Raw genomic sequence first — 21,003 nt, 5'->3', positions numbered from 1 at the left:
CTGCATGTACTGACGTGACAGCTGTGCAAATGTAGACACAAAACCATGTGTAGGACATTTTAAAGAAAAATATGCCTATGGCTTGGTCAGAAATGGTATTTTAACACCCGACTTTTAAAACCATATTTTTGGAACTGTTCTCTAGATTAATGTGTCTGCAAATTACCTTTTGTGCACGGCAGTATGGACAGAATTTGACTTCCTTAAGGAGATGGATTACTTCCTAAATCCCTAAGTAAAACCTTACTTTCACGTGCAAGACCGAGCTTGTTTGCAGACTGTATTTAACAGCAGTGAACCTGTCAATTGGCGTTTTGCAGAAGAAAGCTGGCAGGAAGGCGTATCAGATGTAATGATATTAAACCTTCTGTGGAGAACGAGGAGAGCGACATCTCGAGGCAGCCTGGCCAAGATACCCCTGAAAGCCGCAGAGCTGCTGGCCAGCTCTGGCCTTAGCAGTACTGGTAGGTAATAGAATAAAAACCACATTACTGGTACACTAAAATATAGGAATATACAGCCATTTGCACTGCTACAGCCACTGATCCCTACAGTAAGAAGAGTTTAATGTGAGGTGATCTTCCTTTTACCCTTCCCTCTGTTTAGCCCTTCAGCACTGCTCTGTATCTTCTTCTAGACCCCCTGTAGCACTAAGTTACGGTCACTAATATGCAGGATGCACTTTGAGAATCTTCCTCTACAATAGAGAGAAGACCAGAGTCTGTCAGTGCATATTTTGCTTCAGCAAGGCCAAAACTACACTGTAAACGACTGTGGAAGTTTTAACAATTCTTATCAAAGTGTTCACATAAAGATTTTTATGAAAGTAGAGCAAAGAGAATCTCTTTACAGAGATAATGAATCTCCAGTTCTTTTTATTAAATCAGGGCTGGTTTAGTACTTCATTCACTCCAGCAGTTTCTATCATTGCAGTGGTGATATTGTACGTACAAAGAGCTGTTCCCTTCTCCAGTCCTGTCCTACCACCGCTGTGGCTGCAGTACAGGTACGGCTGCAGCCACACGCCAGCTGTGGCACCACCGATGAACGGAGGACATAGGCATGAAGCTTTTCTGTGGGAGGAAGGTAAAGTGACTGTGCTGAACACTGCAGAGAAATCTTCACCCCCACGTAGCTAACAGGGGCTCCACAGGCTTCTCTGCAGCCAGTGGTTTGCTGACAAAAGGTGTAAGCTGTCAGGAAACTAAAACCTTTTTAGTCACGGTGTAAGACAATTAATTTAAGACTACTGTGTAACCATCTCCAGTAAGAGGCCTCCATACATGAAGCACACAGAGCATAAACTATACTTTCTAAAGAACTTCACATTTCCTCTCCTCCCTGGCAGTCAAGAATAAAACATCATGAGAAATAAATGAGGAGATGCTCAACACATTTTTTTGATGGAAGGAAGATGGAAGTCTATAGGGTGTTTCAAAAAGACGGACTTGATTTCAAAGCTATAGTGATTTCAAACTGGATCCACCTTTTTGAAACATCCTCTGTTTCTACTGGTGGGGGATAGAAGATAGAGCTTGTAATGAGAAAAACCAAGCTCTCTGGTATAAGCAAGTTCTATTTGTTTTACTGAAAGCCTACTGAAAAGCAGGCTCCGTTGTTTTATTCAAACAACAAACACCTAAAATGTTGTATTAGGAAATAAACATATACAAGCAAACCACTGTACTAGAATGTGGCACAAGCTTTTTTACAGATTCACAGTGATAAACAGATACAAAAACACATTCCTTTTGATCTATACCAGATACTTCCAAAGTGCAGCTTTTTAATATTATACAGTCTCTTAGGTGTTTCACCTAGAAGGTTTGTACATAAATAACCTATTTTAAAACAGAAGTTTCCAAAGCGTAACAAGCACTGAAATCGCTTAATCCAGATCATTAGGCCAGCATTGTTGGCACTGGCTCCCTTTAATGTCCATTTCCACCTTCGGAGAGTATGCGTGACGGCTCGGTGTATTTTGCTGTCAGCAGGTAGAAGAGGGCAGGTGCAGGTACCAAGGCAAGCAATGGCAGGTCCTGCTCAAGCTTATCCAGTTTGGAAATGGAGATGATTCCATAGGCATGGAGCAGCCAGTGGCTGAAGAGGACAACAAGCCTTTTCTTCCTGGCAAGAAGATCCTTGAAAGACTTGCAAAACAAACACAGTATCCTGTTAGCATTCAGCCCATTAGTTCGTACCTGACGTTCAAGAGATGTTACAGGTTGTGCACAGAGACTGTGTGAGGCCTCCTGGGTTTGAGCCCTTCCAGCACAGAACACAGTTTCTCAGTGCACCACAAGAGTAAAGCCTCACAGGAGCTTCCTCCAGCTAAGAGAAGTCATAAAGGAAGAGGCCTAAATGCAGAATACACTGCTGAGAAAAGGCAAGAGACAAAGCAGTCTCTGCTCATTCAAGTATTTTGGTTTATGAGATTTAACGTAGGAAACATGTTTACCTACCTCCACTTCAGAAGCAGACATGTACACAGCCAGTGTAACCAAAGATAACACCAGTATGATGTAAGGAAAGGCATAATCTAAACATAAACATTGAACAGATTAGCAGAAAAAAAATAATGCATTATTTACATTTCAGCAGTGATGATTTTCTATACATAACCACGGGTGTGAGGTAAACTAAGCTCCTATTGCCCACCTCTTATCACATCACACACACACACACAGAGCGGGAAGAGACAGCCAAGTGCAACTAGTCAATACTTCTTAGTTTTTCAAATTTAACAACTTTTGTCAAATGCAATGGATGGGAGTAATCCTACATGGAGTAACTGGACTTTTAAACCTCTAGTTGAGAAAAAAGCAGATGAGAAAAGCTGGCTCAGTGAGGATTTTGTGGCACCTGTCCCCTTCATGTGACAAATATACTGGAAACTAAACCACAGACAGCTGAATTCCCCAAACTTGTACTTTAATCCACCCCTAAGCACAAACTCTACCTTAAAAGAAAGTGGAACGAACTCCCTCTGAAGTCAATTAATTCCCCTCCTCCCTCCTCTATTCTCTTTTTGGAAAAGGAACAGTCTAGTGGCACCAACAGAGCCTGGTAAGGTAAGGTAAGGACAGGGCTACTAATGAGCAACCTTTACAGATGACACTCCTCACAATAACCTTAAACAATGTCCTTATTCTCAAAGCAAAAATGATGCCATGTCCATTCGTACTCTCCCCTAAGTCACTTGTCAGTGTGTGTTTATCAGCATCATCAGGAGACAACTCACAGAGCAGGCCTCCTCCAACAGCCTGAAGCACGGTGAGGATAGGGAAGAAGTACAGCGCTGCATAAATGCTTTTAAATCGATCAGACTTCCCCAAACCACAAGCAATTTTCTTAACCAGAAGAGGGCGAAGCAGCATCATTAACACAAGACAGAAGGCGTAATATTTAAACACAATGGTGTACCTGGAAAAATAAAAAGAAATCCTTAAAATGTGCTGATCTTTTTCTCCTGCAGACTCAACTCAGAACCAGGGAATTTGGGGTTGGAGTCAGGCAAGTCTAAAGTATTTACAAGCCAAGGGTGTAAAAACAGAACAATGGGCTCACTTTTCCTACAGGAAATGCTCAAGATGCAGCAAGGGGCAACAAAAATGAAGTCTTATGCTTTATAGCTAGATAGCCTGGATTAAGCCACCTTCTTTGGTGACTCAGAAAAGTCACCAGGTGCTGTTAAGTGTTTCACACAAAGCAGCTCAATGCACTAAAAGACTTCAGGGATTGATGCTCATTGATCTGAGTTGTATCTGAACATTTTTTGCAGCTTTCAGAAGAGGCAGGGACCGAAACACACTTGTATAAAAGGGACAGACAGGAGTACAAAAGCCTTTCCACTCACAGGGGATAGACTGCTTCCTGAGTGCAGTGCACTGTGGTGATGTAGTCAGGACTTGGATTGTAAAGCATTGTGTACCAGTCCGAAAGCTTCTTCACCTTGCAGGAGCGGATATGCAGAGAGCCAATAGGGTCGCTGATGAGCAGCGTAATAACCGCTGCAATGCTGCACTCAAACAAGGCAGTGACATGCTGCAGCAGCGCGCTGGAACTGTGGAAGGACAAAGAGACATTTACTACTACTTTGCTAATGCTAAAAGAAATCAGAAAAAAACAGGTAAGAGGTGGAAGCCCATGTGGTACAGAACCTTCAACAGAGTTAACATTCAGCGTGACCAAGGACAGGACAATGCTGCATGAACAAAAAGTATTTAAAGCTGAATGTGAAAACGAATTTACAATCTCAGATGATTTAGTAAGTAAAAATGTGCTTGAACAACATTCCAGCTTCTTAAATGAAAGCTTTCTTCAGCAAAAGCTCCCTGGCAGGGCAGGGACATCAACCCCACAAACCGTTGCAGTTTCAAAGAAAGCAGCAGTGAGGTTAAGACACCTCATGTCTCGGAAGGGATGGCATTGTCACATATGATATAAGCAAAATTTTCAAAGCTGTAAGTCCTTGATAAAGATGGTATACATATATTTAACCCTCTCAGTCCCCTGTGTTTTAGTGTTTAGTACACTACAGTCATTACTTCTTAGAAGTTCCAGTCCAGCACACCTAATGGCCACATGACCTGTGTTTTTAAACCCGTTTTAACAGAACTTCCTTGAAGCACCACGCTGATGTAAAGCCTACATCAACTATGCCATAAAGACCAAAACCCAGTACACATACTTCTAAAGAGAAAACTCCAACACATTCTCTGGTTGCACATGTGCAGGGACCCCTGAGGGTGGTAGGTCCAGTCCAGGAGAGGAGGTGACACAATGTGCTGCTCCTGCCCACGACTGGAAACCCAGTTCAGCACAGATTGCCACGTGGACTGGGCACCACCACGTGAAAGCGACACAGAGCATGTCCTGTGGCAGTGACTGGCAAGAATGTCCTTGCAACAGGACAAGTGGTGATGGATTTAAACTAAAGGAGAGGAGATTCAAGCCACACATGAGGAAAACTTTTTTTACACTGAGGATGGTGAGAGCCTGGCCCAGGTTGGCCAGAGAGGTGGTGGATGAACCATCCCTGGAGACATCCCAGGCCAGGCTGGACAGGGCTCTGAGCAACCTGAGCTGGTGAAGATGTCCCTGCTCATGGCAGGGGTGGCACTGGATGAGCTTGGAAGGTCTCTTCCAACCCAAACCATTCTGTGATTCTACAAGAAGGACCTGCAGGACTGACACTTGTAAATAAACCTCCCCTCCATCTTCTCAAAGCTCATGTGCTTTGGTAGAGCTCTACCAAAAGCAGGAACTGCTGGACAGTTCAATTCAGAATCTCAGATTGATAATTCATTAATACAAGATTTCCATTTTAAAATAACTTATCAGGAGAAGGAGTATACGAACCTCTTTTTTCCCGAATACCACTCAACAAAGAACCAGTGTAAAACCAGGGGAAGCATGGCCATGAAGCCAAGGTACAGCCAGTCATAGCGGTCTGGAGATCCCACACATTCCCGGCAGATTTTGTTGTCATCGGTTCTTTGACCCCTAGGACACACCTACAAAAAGCAGAGACTGCATTCATGAAGCTTTTGAGTACCAATAATGAACCACTGCAGTTCCTGGGAAAACTGGTGCTGGGGCAAGAAACTTATCAGATTTTTAAAGAAGTGAAATATTTAGCTCAGTAATTTCTCAGTTTACACAGTTCTCTCTAGCTTCTGCTTCTTAATATAAACAAAGGTGAAGCACATTTAAAAGGCTTCATCCAAGAATCCCTTTCTCCCTCTGCCTGCCGAGACACCTCCCTTCCACCGCTAAGCTCACTCACCAGGCTGCTCGCATCCCCTGTCCCCCAAACTTTCTTGCTCCCCGTTCATCTCACCCCCCCCGACCTTGCTCTGCCTTAGTACTCCAATAAAATCCATGGGCAGAAAATAATTTCAGCACAGCTCTCTCTACCATCCCATCCTGTTCCAGCTTTCGCAGTCCCTCGTCTTGGCTCTGGTTTAGCACTGAGCCTTCAGCACCTCCTTTGGCATCTTTCGTATGAGGAGAGACTGAGAAAGCTGGGGCTGTTCAGCCAGGAGAAGAGAACCTGAGAGGAATCTTATTTCTGCTGATCAATAGCTCCAGGGTGGGTGTCAGAGGATGGACCGGACTCTGTCCAGTGGTGCCCAGCGACAGCGTGAGGGGCAACGGGCACAGACTGAAGCACAGGAGGCTCCATCTGAATATGAGGAGAAACGTCTTTCTTTTGAGGCGCCAGAGCCTGGCCCAGGCTGCCCAGAGAGGCTGTGGAGTCTCCTTCTCTGAGACATTCAAACCCACCTGGACACGACCCTGTGTGACCTGCTCTGGTGACCCTGCGTTAGCAGGTGGGTTGGACTGGAGGATCTACAGAGGTCCCTTCAACCCCACCCACCCTGTGATGCTGTGAGCGTTGCACTGAGCAGCTCCTGCAGTGGGTAACAGAGCTCCGCCCGCCCTTCGCCGTCCCCACCTCCCCCCGCACCCCAAGGCACGGCGGGGCCGGGCTGCCGTGCCGCCCGCAGCGGGGCCCGCACCCCCTCCCGCTGCCCCGGCCGCGCCGCACTCACCCCGCAGTCCCCGTAGGTCTCCGCGGAGCCGTTGACCGCCAGGACGATCCTGCCGCAGTACAGCCCGAGGCAGGCGGGCTGCACCTCCACCGCTGCGGGACAGCGCAGCCGCGTCACCGCCGTGCTCCGGTCCGGCCCCACCGCGCACACCGCGGCTCCCTCGCCGACGAGGGGCACCGAGCGCCACCCCCGGCCCGCTCCAGGCCCTGGCAACCCCCATCCCCGCTCCCAGCCCGGCACCGGAGCCCCCGGCCCGTCCTACCGGCGCGGAACATCCCGGTAACCTGGCAACAGCCCCTCCGCCGCCACTTCCGTACGCGCCACTTCCGCTTCCGACGCGGGGACAAGCTCCACCCCCCGACGAGCGGAGGCGTGGTCCCGCGCAGGGCGGGGGGCGGGTTTCTCTGCCATACGCAGGGGCGGGGCTACTCAGCCTCGGAGGCGTGGCCTCGGGAGGGGGCGTGTCCCGGGACGCGGGCGATGGCGGCGGCGGGAGGCGGTGGTGTCGGCGACAGTGACCGTGACCGTGCGGGACGGCGGCTGCCGCCGCACTCTCCCTCGGGGCTGGTGCTGCAGACGGTGGAAATGCACACGGGCGGCGAGCCGCTGCGCATCGTCCCGCGGCTGGAGGCGGCAGAGGAGGCGGTGGCGGCGCGGGGGCTGTCGCTGCTGTCGCTGCGGCGGGAGGTGGCAGCCACGCAAGACCACGTGCGGCGGGCGCTGGTGCACGAACCGCGGGGCCACGCCGACATGTACGGGGCGGTGGTGGTGCGGGGCGGGGCGGCCGCCGCCGGCGCCCACCTGGCAGCTATATTCCTGCACGGCGCCGGCTACAGCACCATGTGCGGCCACGCCGTGCTGGCCCTCGGCCGCTTCGCCCTCGACTACGGGCTGGTGGCGGCGCCCAGCACCCCCGAAACTGCCGTCCAGCTGCGCTGCCCCTGCGGGCCTGTCACCGCCTTTGTGCCCTGGGATGGTTGCCGCAGTGGCAACCCGGTCCGCTTCCACAGTGTGCCCGCCTTCGCCGCCGCCACCGGTGGGGACTGGGGCCACCGCGCTGGGGTGGGGTTTGGTGTGTTCAGTTTTGGGTGCCTCACTATAGGAAAGATGTAGAGGTACTAGAGGGAGTTCAGAGAAGGGCAACGGAGCTGCTGAGGGGTCTGGAGCACAAGTGTGATGTGGAGCGGTTGAGGGAGCTGGGGCTGTTCACCCTGGAGAACAGGAGGCTGAGGGGAGACCTTATCGCTGTCTACAACTACCTGAAAGGAGGCTGGAGCATGAAGGGTGTTGGTCTCTTCTCCCAAGTAACAAGTGATAAGAGGAGAGGAAATGGCCTCAAGTTACACCAGGGAAGGTTCAGATTGGATATCAGGAAAAAATTCTTCATGGAAAGGCTTGTGAAGCATTAGAACAGGCTGCCTGGGGAAGTGGTGGGAGTCACCATCCCTGGAGGGGGGTTCTTAGGGACACGGTTTAGTGCCAGAGTTAGGTTATGTCTGAACTTGATGATCTTGAGGGTCTCTTCCAGCCAAAATGATTCTATGGTGGCCCAGCTGAGGGATATCTGGCAAATCCCTCCCCAGTTCTGGTGCTCCTCAGAGGCCATCAGGGATAGCGTAAGGTCCCACATGCCACTTTCTGGCATCTGACCACTTAAGTCATCATGTGTCCGCCACTCCCCTTGTGCTTGGCTGGGTTCCTTGGCTCTGTGTGAGAGCCCACCACTCAGCATGGTTCCCCCTCATCACCACTCTCCCTTTCTCTGCCCAGACTTGGCTATCGACGTCCCTGGTCACGGGAAGGTGGTGGTCGACATTGGCTACGGTGGCACATTCTACGCCTTTCTCAATGCCAAGCAGCTGGGCCTCGATGTCTGCTCTTCCAAGACCAGAGACCTTGTCAACGCAGCGAGCGCGGTGACGGAAGCAGTGAAGAAACAGGTATGGCAGCACGCTGCGATACCTCAGCATCTTCCTTGCACCAGACCAAGGCCCTTTATTCCTCCGAGATGCTCAGGATGGGAGGGGGTCCCATCCTTCCAGCCACATGTTGAATTCCAGAGTCCTCCTCCAGCCTCACAAGGGCATGAGAAGGAGTTTGCTTTCCTGCTGCTGCTGTCTCTGTTGCTGGAGAAGCAGAGGTGGGAATCCAGCACTGTGGCCGTGTCCCCTTCCTCTGGTCACCCGAGGAAGCTGTGCTGCACGTACTGCAGACTGCCCAACCGCTGCGCGTGTTGGTGAACCTGTCTGTTTTTTCCCCAGTTCAAGCTTCATCACCCTGAAAGCGAAGACCTGGCTTTCCTCTACGGCACCATCCTGACAGATGGGAAAGATGCCTTTAGTGAGGAGCCCACCACCAACATCTGCGTGTTTGCAGATGAACAGGTACAGAAAAGCGCTCTTCTCAGACACACAAGGCACCAGCTTTTTCCTTTTCCCTTCTTACATCCGCTGCGTAGTTGAGGGGCAGTTCTGTTTCTTCTAGTTTTGGGCAGCAGTGATTGTTGCTTCTGCTGCAGTGATGTCTCTGAAGAGCTGAGTATCACTTAACACATGCTGTTTTGGCTCCTAGTGACAGAAATACTTCTGCACATCTTAGATGGTGGCATTTTAAAAATGTTCATACCCATGCCCCATAGCTGGGAATTTCCCAGGAGCTCAGGGGCTGAAGTGTGACCCCAACATAGTGCATGTCCTCAAAGTCCTAATTTGGGGAGCAGCTGCTGGGGATCAGCAGAGCAGGAGAGAAAAGAAGGGGTGTGAACTTCTGTCCTTGTCTGCAGTGGATAACATATCACACAAATAGCAGGTGAAGTTTTGGTTGAACTTCCCAGGAATGGGGAGCATTGAACAGACTGCCTGGGAAGCTGGCCAGTGCTCTGTAAACCAGGCTGGCCAGCAGCTCTCTCAAGTAGTGTAAGGAGAGCTGATCCTACCTTGATGTGTGAGAATGGGGAAGGGCCTTTGCCTGTCTCAGTCCTTTTGCTGTGATGCTGGGAAACTCTAAAGTGCTCCCCAAGTAGCCCCGATATTTATTAGATCACTCATCCCTACAAGTTTGCCAAAGCTGATCACAGTGCAAAAGTACACCAAACCTGCTTATTTTGTCTTCTCCTTTGTTATGTGTCTAGATTCCGCATAAAACCCTGATCTAGAGGGGTTTCCTCCAAGTTCTGTATAAACGTGGCAGAGAGAACTGAGAGGAGCAACGTTGTTTTCTGTGAAAACCCTAGAGCTGGTTCATCTTCTCTTATGAATGTAGGTTGACCGAAGTCCGACAGGTTCAGGAGTGACTGGTCGCATCGCCTTGCAGTACCATAAGGGTCTCATCCAGCTGAATCAGACCAGGACCTTTCGGAGCAGCACCACCGGGTCCTTGTTCACTGGGAAGGCGGTGAAGGCAAGTGGCTTGTGCTGGGTTTTCCCCCTGTCTTGAGGTCTGCTGGAAAAGTGCTGTGGCCTTGGCTCAGTGGAGAAGCAGAAAAGCCTTTCTGTGTCTGAGGAAGGGTGTGTGGAAGTGGCCTTGTGTCACGGAGGCACCCCCAGGTTAGTTTAAGGGACAACAGGGTCCAAAACAACTTTTATTAAACCGGTGAGACACAGGGTTTTAGCACTCCAAAAGTGACTTAAATACAGGTTCGGATATCAGTTGAGGAAAATTATTAAGGGGCAGCAACTAATACAACAGGCGGTCCACAGAGTGCATGCACATGGCTTCACCCAAAACTGCTGGAGCCGTCCCTGGGTCCTGGAGAAGTACACACTTGCCTAAACACAATGTGGGATTATTTTTAAAGAGATACACGTCCTCGTAGTGAGTACGGAAAGTGTACACTCGCAATTCTGCGAGGGTAAATTTATAATACACTCGCAATCCTGCGAGGGTTAATACACGTGCAAATGTGCACGGAATATTACACGTGCATATGTGGAAGCACGGGAGGAAAATACATTCGCGATTGTGCAAGGAAATAATTTATACGCGTGCTCGTATTGAGCACGGAAAGTTACATGTGCATATGTGCACGGAAAGTATAAATATACTCACAATCCTATGAGAAGTTTTACTCACACCTGTGGCGGCACAGCAAGCGGAGTCTCCATCCTGGGGCGGCTCTCAGCGGCAGCATCTCGCTCATGCTCCGAGAGACCCGCGACAATGGGCAGAATCTCGACAAGAGTCCCGTTTTTTATATTGGCTGATCAGATCTGACTGTAGGCATTCTAGAAGCTTCTCTGCACCCCCACACTGGCTGTGGGTGCCCCTGGAGCCTCCAAACATCCCCCACACTGGCCGCAGGTGCCCAGCGGCTCAGTGGCGCCTCGGCACTCCCTTCTCCTAATGGCCCTGGCCAGGGTGCTCTGGGGCCAAACAAAAGAAGCTGTTGGCCTCAAGTAGCAGAGATAGGGAGATGTGCCTACTCCTTCCATACTGAAGGAGGGAGGGGGAGAGAGGGGGGTTTCATCCTGCCACACCTTGGCTCAGTGGAGAGGCAGAAAAGCCTTTCTGTGTCTGAGGAAGGGTGTGTGGAAGGAGGGAGGTGCATGGGGGTCTTGCCTTCCCTCAAGCTTCACACTTCAAAATTCTTTTTATTAGAGAAACAAGTAACAGTGAGACCTTGTTCTGTTGTGTGGCCTCTCTGCAAATCCTGTCTCAGCCATCAGGAAAGGAATGGGGTGAGAAAGAATTGCTGATGTAGATGAAGCAGTCTCGTCCAATCTCAGTGGCAGCTAAGGGTGGATTCCTGGTTTAGTCCCCTCTTCCTTGCTCAAAAGCTGAGCTCTTCGTTTGGAGATGTAGAATCTGGATCTGTGCACCCAGGTTTCCAGGCTCAGCTATGGGATCTGGCAGCACGTGGCTGTGAAGGTTTGGACATGCCCCAGGGAGCTCTTGGGCTTGCAAGCAGCCACCAGCTTGTCATCCTCCTTTGAAGCAAACGCATGCTGTGGCGAGCTCAGAGTGGGGGCAGTGGCATAGACAGGGTTCTTAGGGACAGGGTTTAGTGCTAGAGTTAGGTTATGGTTGGACTCGGTGATCTTGAGGGTCTCTTCCAACCACAATGATTGTATGATTCTGTGAGAGGCTGTGCAGGTGTGGTGGCAGAAGGACTGCTGCACACTTTGGGATGTCCCTGCCTAAGTGACAGGTAGCACTGACATTTTGTGGGATTAGGAGAGCAGAGAACCTCCCATTGCCTCTGTCTTGATCCTGATCCCTCTGCAGGAAGCCAAGTTTGGGGACTACAACGCTGTTGTTGTCGAAGTCTCGGGAGAAGCCTTTTACACCGGTACAGCCACCTTCACTATCGAAGAGGAGGACCCGCTCAAACATGGCTTCTTCTTCAAGTGACCAGAGCCACTGGGCAGTAGCAAAGTCTCACTAATAGTGCTGCACTTCTTCTGCCCACTTATTTCTGTTCTGCTTCTCCGTACGGCTCATCACAATATGCCAGAGCAACAGGAACAAGCTTTGGTGGTGTGACAGCATCTGCCGTGTTTGAAGATAACAGGCTGTGTTCCTCTGTTGTGATTAGCATATTGGGTACAACGTGATTAGCGTATATGGGCTGCTCTGAGAAGCCATAATATTTTTCTTCTTTTTTAAAATGATTTTTCACAGAAAATGGAGAGCTCTCTTCAAATTTATGTGCCTTCTCTACATCTGCAAATTACTAATTCCAAAGCCAGATTCCTATTAAACGCCAGCTGAAAACACTGCGTTTCTCCTCTTGTTTTCACTCCCAGAGCTCATTTCCAGGACTCTGGCGAGTGTTTCGCAGCTGTTGGTTTGGATTTCCTGCCCTTGCTCGATGCCTTCTGCTCAGCTGGTCGTGCTGCTCTTTGTCATTCTTTGCTCAGTCCTGTCCAGACATTCCCTTCCTCACTGCACTCATTTTATCCCTGCCAGAGCCTCCTGTGTCCCGGGGGGTGCTGGATGCAGGTGTTTGCTCAGAGCTTCTACCATATAGTCCTGTCCACACCACGATGCTCCCCTAAACATCTTCCCTTGTGTATCTCAGACCACTGGCTGCAAATAGCCCAGGGTTGACTTTCAACAGGAGCAGCTGTTCTCGAAGGTCTGAGCCGTTATGACCTTTGATTGCTAATTATTTGCTGATAATTTTGCCTCAGTCCAGGGACAGCTTGCGCATCAAAGTGCAGTCAACGTGCATTACCAGAGTCCGTCAAGGGAGGGTTGCTGGTGGAAAAACCAAACGGAGCCCTGGGCTGTAGGCTGGCTTTACAGTGGCAGAAGCGGAGCTTCAAACCACTTGGGGCCTGTAATTTCCACTGTGTCTCTGGACAAAATCACATTCATTTATTGAAGACACTTGTGGGAGTGTGCCTTGTCAAAATGAGACGTGAAAATGATCATCTCCCAGTGGCTCATGCAGCAGAAGGGAGAGAGTTACACTGGAAAGCGTGGGAAAGGTTGGCATGGAAAAGCCTGAGAGGAATTTCTTCTGGCAAATTGAACATTATAACTTTGGAACAGGAAGAAGTAAAAGTCCCCATGTTCTGGGGGCAACCGCGTTGCTGATGAAGGTTTTCTAGGCTGATGTTTGGGGCTCTTGTTCCCAGCTTTCCTGTAACCCCTGGATAAATCCCATACAGCCTCTGGTCTAGGGGAGCAGGAGGTGATAGACACATCCTCTGCAGTTACACGAGCGAACTCCGTGTGTTTTAACCTTCTGGGCGTCTCCCTTGTGATCAGCCACCCCAGCCCGACTCCTGGGAAGGAGCTGCAGCAGTGGATGTCGAAGCCCAGCACAGAAAGGTCAGAAGCTCTTGGGCCATTAATTTGATCTCATCATCCTCTATTCACCATACCCACCCCTAAGAAAATGTTAACGTAGGAGCCCACAGTTCCAGCATGGCTGGGAGCAGGGGGACAGAGTCCTGCTGCCTGTTTGGGGTCCCTGGCCTGACCCTTCAGCTTGTGAGACCCCAGCCCTGACAGTGTGGGGGTGGTCCTGACCTCTGACGGAGTGTCTGGTGGGAGCGGGACCCCCTGTCCCTTCATGGTGGTGAAACGAAGAAATAAGCTTAACAGCAGAGTCAGTTATACTGTCAAGCAGCATTCTTTATTTTATTGACACTGGGGGGCTCTGGGGATCATCCTCCATAAGTGCTCCAACCACTGGACACTCTTGCGTTGCTTTTATTCATTAATTACAATTTTTAGAAATTTTTAACATACAATGTATCTCTACTAAGAGATAATTGATGATGCTAATTATAATTGTTTAGTTTCCTACCTGCAATACATCCATTAATTATTAGCTAAATATAAACTAAGCACTCTGCTTCTAACCAGTGTAATACTCAATCTTCTGTCTCCCTCTTGTCGTGCAGAAGGATCTAAAACGTGAAAAATACCCCCTCGTTTTGCAGGTGATCAAAAAGCATTTATTTCATGTCAATTGGTTAATGATGGGTATGTCTTCTGTAATTTAATCACAGTGTACATTAATTTAGCGGCTTCTCACCAGGGGGGTACAAGGCTGTGGGGGCAGGGGGGCTGTGGGGACCGCTCCCCGGCTCCGGGATGAGTCTGGCACCGCTGTGGCGTGAGGGGTCCCGGCGCCAGCCCGGGTGACTCCCGGGCTCTCCCTGCCCCGCCGCTGTTCTGTGTGGGCGCCGCTCCCCCCCCGGGCCGGGCCGGTTCCCCGGGCAACGGCGGCCAGGAGACGTCAGCGGCTGGCGGGGCGGGCGGGGCGGGCGGGGGCGCCTCTGCAGCCGCGGCCCGGGCCGGGCATGAGGCTGCGCATGGAGCCGGCGGCGGCCGTGCCGGGGAACCTGTCCCGCGGCGGCAATGAGAGCGGCGGGGCGGCGGCGGGCGCTGCGGCGGGGTGGTCGGTGGCGGCGCTGGCCTCGCAGGCGCTGGCGCTGCTGCTCATCTTCGCCCTCTCTGCGCTGGGCAACGGGGCGGTGGTGCTGGTGATCGCCCGGCACCGGCAGCTCCGCACGGTCACCAACGCCTTCGTGCTGTCGCTGTCGCTGTCGGAGCTGCTGGGCGCCCTGCTCTGCCTGCCCCTGGCCTTCCTCAGCCTGCTCAGCCGCCCGCCCGGCGCCTGGCTCTTCGGGCAGCGGCTCTGCCTGGCCAGCGCCGCCCTGCACGCCGGGCTGGGCATCGCCGCCACGCTCACCATGGCCCTGCTCTCCTTCGACCGCTACTGCGCCATCGTCCGCCAGCCCCGACACAAGATGGGCCGCCGCCGCGCCGCCCAGCTCCTGGCTGCCGTCTGGCTGGCCGCCCTGGCCCTGGCCGGACCTTGGTACGGGCTGGCGGGCGAGGGGCAGCGGGAAGCCCGGCCGGGGGCGTACCGCTGCGTCTACGTGCTGCCTTGGGGCTCCTCGCGCCTGGGGCCGCCCTATGGCGCGGCGCTCATCGTGCTCTGCTACCTCCTGCCCTTCGCCCTCATGTGCTTCTGCCACTACAACATCTGCCGGGCGGTGCGGCTGGCCGAGAGCCGCGTGCGGCCCCTCACCACCTACGGGCACCTGCTGCGGGCCTACGGGGAGATGCGCACGGCCACCACCGTCCTCATCATGATTGTCTCCATCATCTGCTGCTGGGGGCCCTACTGCATCCTGGGGCTGGCGGCTGCCGCCGGCCACCTGCCCTTCTCACCCACCATGGACGCCGTGGCCAGTGGGATGGCCTGGGCCAACGGGGCCATCAACCCGCTCATCTACGCCGCCCGCAACCCCAACATCTCCATGCTGCTGCGGCGCAGCCGTGAGGGCGGCTACAGGACTAGGAACAACGTGGCAGCCTACCTCTCAGCCCCAGGCCAGCGGCCGGAGCCCCGGAGCCGGGCTGACCGCGTCCGCGAGCGCTATGTCAACCGGCACAGCGGCCCCACAGGCAGTGCCCCATCCTCCTCCAGCCCAGCAAGCGGGGGAGAGGTGGCCATGTGGGCCTGCAAGAACCCCGCTGTCCTCTTCTGTCGGGATGGGCAGCCAGACACCATCTCTGAGGCCACCTTACAGGCCAAAGCGGACACTGTCAACACCAGCGTCTGAAAGGGTGGGTGTCCAGGATGGAGGCATCGGGCCCTGGAACCATCAGTGAGGAAATATGGGGGGCCCCGGTGCTTGGAGCCCTTTGCATCCAGACTATCAGAGACATGGGACTGCATGAGCCGCGGTGTGATTTCTTCATTGTGTGAGCTCTGGTTTGGTGACCCAGCCTGTGAGCAGCGAGAGATCCATGGGGAAAGGAATTTCCCCCTTTCCTTTCAGCAGGTGACACACTGGTAATAGCTGCTGAGCACAGCCAGTGCAAGAGCTTGACTGCAAGAACAAACCAGCGAGTGCTTCAGGCCTGCAGACAGTGCCACAGTGGAGCTAAGAGGCAGCCACACACACACAGCCCAAACCCACTGGCTGTGTGAGCTGTTTGTTAAGTGCCAAAAAAGCAATTGAAAGCTGAGCACTGGCAGCTGGAAGACGCTCTGAAAACACCACACTGTGAAAACTGCATCATGGCAGGAAAATGCTGCTTTAACCCATTATATGTGGAAGTGCCAATAGTCGAAAAGTCTTATGCTGTGGGACAGGCTAAAAAAGTGATCTATTAAGATGATGGGTTTTTTCCAGACTCCCAAGCATAACAAAAGAGTAATTGTTGTGACAGGGAAGATGTGTGTTACTGGAAGGAATGGAAAGGAAGATGAAACCTCAGTTGTCGTAATTTCAGCAGTGTTGTCTCTTTTTTTTGTTTCTTTTTTAGGTACTGTCAGCTTAAACTACTATGAATATGAGAAATGAGAGAATAGGAGTTCTTCACACAGACTGAGGAAAAGGGTGTGGGTGTAGACTGTGGTGTCACTGAGTTTGTGCACAAGATGTACGTTTTCTTTTTGAGCTCATCCGAAGTGCTTCACATCTCTAAGAATTTAACCGTGTTTAGAGGAGCCATTTAAGAGAAGTATCTGAACGGAGGGGTAAAGCAATACCATGTGTTCTTCGTGTGCTCTTAAGCATATGAAAATGTGCATGTGCAGAGAATAGGTGTTGTATTGATGGCAGGAATCCATCTGGAGTATAATATTTGAAAACCAGCTGTTTGCCATTGAAAAAAAAAAAAAAGGAAAATAACACAATGCAAGTGCAACTGCATGGTATAAATTCGTCTGAATTTATCAGTATACTCTTTTTCTCCAAAGGCTCAGAGCCTTAAATTAGTATTTTGAATCAGAATCTAAGATTGGGTCTTTATCTTTGCCAGAGTTAGATGTGAAAGGCAGGTGGTGTTTTTCTTTGTACAGGCTTTAAAAATACAAAGTTACTGTTTAACCAGCTTTTTCAGCTGTTTGTGACCCAGGTGAACATACTATCATTACTTTGTGAGACAAGAAATAAATTGTCTTTTATGCAGGAGATGAAAGTGTCTCTGCCTGGCATCATTCTCAGCCCAGCCTTGAGAAGGGAACTCCCGTAAAAAATTGCCAGATGGATTATAGTAGAGACAGACCTAATTGTTCGTGAAATTTTAATGCAGACATATTTTATGCTGTGATGCTCCTTAAGTCCATGAGGAGATTTGACCCTTGACTGCTTCTCGGCACTGATATTTTGCCCTGCAGATCCTGGATTTTGCAAGCCGAGCAGTGTATTCATATTGTTTCAGAGGGGAGCCATACAAAACCACCACGGCTTTTCACAGAAGCTGTTGGGTGGCAAGTGAACACTTAGTGACTTGTTGGAAGGGTCAGACAGGAATTTCTTGTGTACCTGCCCTTGTTTAGCTGGGTATGGCTAGTGTAAAGTGAAGGAGGTGGTTGTGAATGATGAGATTAGATTTAATTCTTACCGAGGTGGTAATAAGGAGATTTGTTGCAGGATAATTTGCCAAGCAGAGCACTCCGGTGTTTCAACAGCTTAAAGAGCTTTTGCCCACGTTACGCTGGTCATTGACATATTATCTGTGGACAACTTTAACTACAATCCAGGAGACAGCAAAGAAAAGCTGCGGGGTTCTGCCTTCCCAGAAAGGATGTTTCTCTGTGAGTGGCAGCAACAGTCCTGAGAGTAAGTTCCTGTGCCCTGTAACGGGAGAACATAAGCCAGGAAAACTGAGCTCAGTGCTCAGCAGCCGTGTGTAGTACAGGCAGCAGGCGAAGGCAGATGACTTGTATTTTAGTCCATGTATCGCCTGCAGAGCAGCACCCCAACACCGATCCTCTGACCGGGGTACAAATGACATTTGGCATGTATCCTTCCTGTGGTATGAAGTCCATTCCATAGGAGAAAGGATGTCACTGTTTGTAGCCTGGCCCCTCTCTGGCTCTGAAGCAGAGCCTGTGCTTTAATCGGAATTCATCATTTAGAACCTTCCTGTCTTTGGCACCACACAGATTTGCAGCATTTATTGTTGTTGTTTTGTTTGGTTGGTTATTTTGTTGTTGTTGTTGGTTTTTGTTTGTTTGTTTTTCACACAAGAAGAGCTTTTTCTGCCAATTGGAACAAACTTAGAGAAGTTGAACTAAGGGACAGTTCTGGTGTTAAGAAAATGAGGAAGCTGAAGGTCCAGCACTGCTGTTCCTGACCCACAATGTGCCATTTGGTGCTCTCTCTGGCTGCATTGATCTTAGGGCAGAAGGCCCCTGGAAAGGGTGGTCCTGCTCCCCTTGGTGCTCAGCTCTGGCCACCTTCCCAGTCCCCTCTGTCCCTACCACCCCACTGACTCTCGCTAACCAGCTCAGGCACTAAACAACCAAAAAAACCCCACCGATTCCCTCTATTGCACACTGGTTTGCTTTTCTCCTGATTAAATGCCCTGACCAGCGTAGCACAGGCCAGCTGAGCATCCTTGTGGCAGTTGCTTCTGGCAAGGACAGGAGTGGGGATGCCACAAATGAGGTCGATGACAAAGCATGGCAGGAGCTGCACCAGGACTGAACTAGTAACTTGGCTTTCTAGGAAGGTGGTAGTGAAGTTGGAATAACACAGATTTCAACATATTTAAACAAGCACTGGCTGGTGCCTTTGTGTTAGTCTTGTATGTGAAGAGCTGAACAAGGGGCACCTGCTGTGGTCTTTGAGCTGTCACAAATTAGCAGGTTTCTGTTAAATGGTAACTTGGGCTGTAGCAAGGGGAGACTCGACCAGATCCTGCTGCAGCTCCAGTAGAGAGCCAGCCTATATTGTAAAGCTGTGCCTGTCTTCTGCTCCTCATAATCATAGAATCAGAGAATCAGAGAATCATTTAGGTTGGAAAAGACCTTTTAAGATCATAGAGTCCAACCGTTAACTTCACACTGCCAAGTCCGCCACTAAACTATGTCCCTAAGTGCCACATCTACACATCTTTTAGACATCTGCAGGGATGGTGACAACCACTTCCCTGGGCAGCCTGTTCCAATGCCCGACAACCCTTTCCAGGAAGAAATTTTCCCTAATTTGCAACCTAAACCTCCCCTGGCACAACTTGAGGCCGTTTCCTCTCATCCTATCATTTGTTACTTGGGAGAAGAGACCAACACCCTCCATGCTACCACCTCCTTTCAGGTAGGTGTAGGGAGCAAGAATGTCTCCCCTCAGCTCCCTTTTCTGCAGGATAAACAGCCCCAGTTCCCTCAGATGCTTCTCATATCACACAGCTGTTGAGCAGGTCAGGTACATGGATCTATAGCCACATTTTTAAAAGTATATTTTAAAAAATACAACCGAAGAGTGAAATGTCTTAAATAAATCACAAACAGCAGAGAGGCACACGTGAACACATACAAAACACACTGAAGGCTGCAGGCTGCCTGCCAGACCCGTGCTGGAAGTGCTGCTGTGTCCCAGTGGTGCTGGAGGTTGCTGCCCCTCAGCAGAGTGGGTGAGAAGGTCTTGGCCATGCTAGCACATGAGCCAGCATTGTCAGTCTGTCCTTGCACCTGACAATAGCTCCGTGTGTTCATCCAGGAGAAGGAGACCTGAGGTTTACCTCCCTGTTTTCCCCTGGATCTGAAAAGTCTGCCCATGGTCACAGCCGCTTGTTCCCAGCAATGAAAACATTTCAGGAGGTGTCTCCTGGCCAAGCGTCTACAGGAGCATCAGCTCCACACCTCTTACATGCCCATGCTGGTGTCACCCCACTTAGAGAGCTCTGGGCTGAAGGAGCTCAGAAGGCAGCAAGACACTGAGGTGTTAGATACTGCAAAACTGGCTTTGAGCGTCCAACCCTCCAGCCATGGCTCTGAAACACTTCTATCCTTCTTCCTCTATTGAGATGAGCCTGAATGCAAGTTGAACTGCAATCTCGTTTGCACAAGGGCTCTGCAGAGGATGTCGGGACACTTTTTAGCACCTCAATTAAAAAGTCCCGTGGGTTATTCAATACAGGATATTAGGCATAAGAGAGAGAACAGTTCACATGATTTGAAGATCAGCTCAGCCCTGGATACCCATGACAATGTTAGTCAAAGCCAAATTAAAAATTGGTCTCTTTAGTCCCTTGTTGACTTTCCAGCATACTTACCCTCAGTTTAAGAGTGCCACTGATATAACTAAGGTGTTGAATCTTAGAAGGAAAACATTGTCTTGTTGAATGACAGGCATTTCAGAAGGAACTGTTCTAACTGAACTCAATGGTAATTTTGCCATTGATTGAATCATCAGATTCATTCCTGTAATGATTTTCCACTCCCTTCCTAATCTCTGGATAAAGTCTCCATTCAAAACAAATGCTTTGTGCATAACTTAGGAAGTATGAACAATTAGCAGTTGATAAGTGACAGCCTGATGGACCGTAATAGCTGACAGTCATCACCAGAACCAGAATAGCTCAGGTGAACCAGACCCACCATCCTTGCTTCTCTTTCAGCACTGGCGTTGGCTTGCACATCCAGCAGATGCCAGCAGAGGTCTGAGCCGCCAGCACAGCCTTTCTGCTAATGATCCTAAGAAAAGCCTTCTTCTATTAATGAGATCAGCCACTCTGCCCTCAGGACTGCTGCATCCCAAATAAAAACATTCAGAGCAAAGGTGCAAACCCTAAGTGGACCTCTCTGAAACCTAGATTAGAAGATGGATTCAGTAGTCATTGTTAAACTCCACACATGCTGTTCTTTGGAAGGGTTGCTGTAGAGGCTGAAATTAATAATTTGGAAAGCACATCAGAAAAGTGTCATTTTATGCGACAACGGCTAATACCTGTGCTGCACACTCTGCAGAGCTGTAAACCTGCAGTCCAGATGCCTGATGAGAGCAATCCTGATGCTGGCAGGGTGCTTAGTTCAGTGTCAGAGCTGCCTCTTCCCTCTAGCTGCATTTGTATTTTTGTATGGTGACTTTGACTATTAGTAAGTGGGTGAGTCTTTAGATCTGCTTGCAAAGCATTACAGAGGCACAAGCGCCAGAAGAATAAAATGATCCCAAATCCTGCAGGAGGAGTAACCCGCGATGGGATTCAGGCTTGGCTGACCCCATGTTTTGCTGTCATAAGCCGT

The 21,003-nt window shown here is 50.4% G+C and overlaps 3 protein-coding genes across 6 annotated transcripts; 2 read left to right on the top strand and 1 right to left on the bottom strand.

Moving 5' to 3' along the window:
- Positions 1 to 1,010: 1,010 nt before the first annotated feature.
- JKAMP (JNK1/MAPK8 associated membrane protein) lies at positions 1,011 to 6,881 on the bottom strand. 3 transcript variants are annotated; one of them, XM_080345932.1, is made up of 7 exons: positions 6,820 to 6,881; positions 6,558 to 6,649; positions 5,362 to 5,516; positions 3,857 to 4,063; positions 3,242 to 3,423; positions 2,463 to 2,539; positions 1,011 to 2,150 (listed from the first exon to the last, which is right to left on the bottom strand). In XM_080345932.1, the coding sequence occupies exons 1-7, from the start codon at positions 6,830 to 6,832 to the stop codon at positions 1,932 to 1,934; spliced, it is 945 nt and encodes a 314-aa protein (XP_080202058.1). In that variant the 5' UTR covers positions 6,833 to 6,881; the 3' UTR covers positions 1,011 to 1,931. The 3 variants fall into 3 exon arrangements, with proteins under 3 accessions (XP_080202058.1, XP_080202059.1, XP_080202060.1); XM_080345933.1 differs by lacking the exon at positions 6,558 to 6,649; XM_080345934.1 differs by lacking the exon at positions 6,820 to 6,881 and having other exon boundaries at positions 5,362 to 5,532; positions 6,558 to 6,667.
- Positions 6,882 to 7,037: 156 nt separating this feature from the next.
- Positions 7,038 to 11,906, top strand: L3HYPDH (trans-L-3-hydroxyproline dehydratase; the record flags this gene model as incomplete). 2 transcript variants are annotated; one of them, XM_080345716.1, is made up of 5 exons in its annotated part: positions 7,038 to 7,593; positions 8,328 to 8,497; positions 8,819 to 8,941; positions 9,819 to 9,960; positions 11,785 to 11,906. In XM_080345716.1, 5 exons carry the CDS (start codon positions 7,038 to 7,040, stop codon positions 11,904 to 11,906), a joined length of 1,113 nt encoding a protein of 370 aa, XP_080201842.1. The 2 variants fall into 2 exon arrangements, with proteins under 2 accessions (XP_080201842.1, XP_080201843.1); XM_080345717.1 differs by having other exon boundaries at positions 7,398 to 7,593; positions 9,819 to 9,956; positions 11,781 to 11,906.
- A 2,408-nt stretch (positions 11,907 to 14,314) lies between these two features.
- On the top strand, positions 14,315 to 15,586 carry GPR135 (G protein-coupled receptor 135; the record flags this gene model as incomplete). The annotated part of the gene is made up of 1 exon (XM_080344602.1): positions 14,315 to 15,586. One exon carries the CDS (start codon positions 14,315 to 14,317, stop codon positions 15,584 to 15,586), a length of 1,272 nt encoding a protein of 423 aa, XP_080200728.1.
- Between the last annotated feature and the right edge of the window lie 5,417 nt (positions 15,587 to 21,003).

The sequence above is a fragment of the Nesoenas mayeri genome, assembly GCF_963082525.1.
Source record: "Nesoenas mayeri genome assembly, chromosome: 5".
NCBI lineage: Eukaryota > Metazoa > Chordata > Aves > Columbiformes > Columbidae > Nesoenas > Nesoenas mayeri.
The sequence above is the reverse complement of the archived record's forward strand: the minus strand, read 5'-3'. Positions and strand labels throughout refer to the sequence as shown.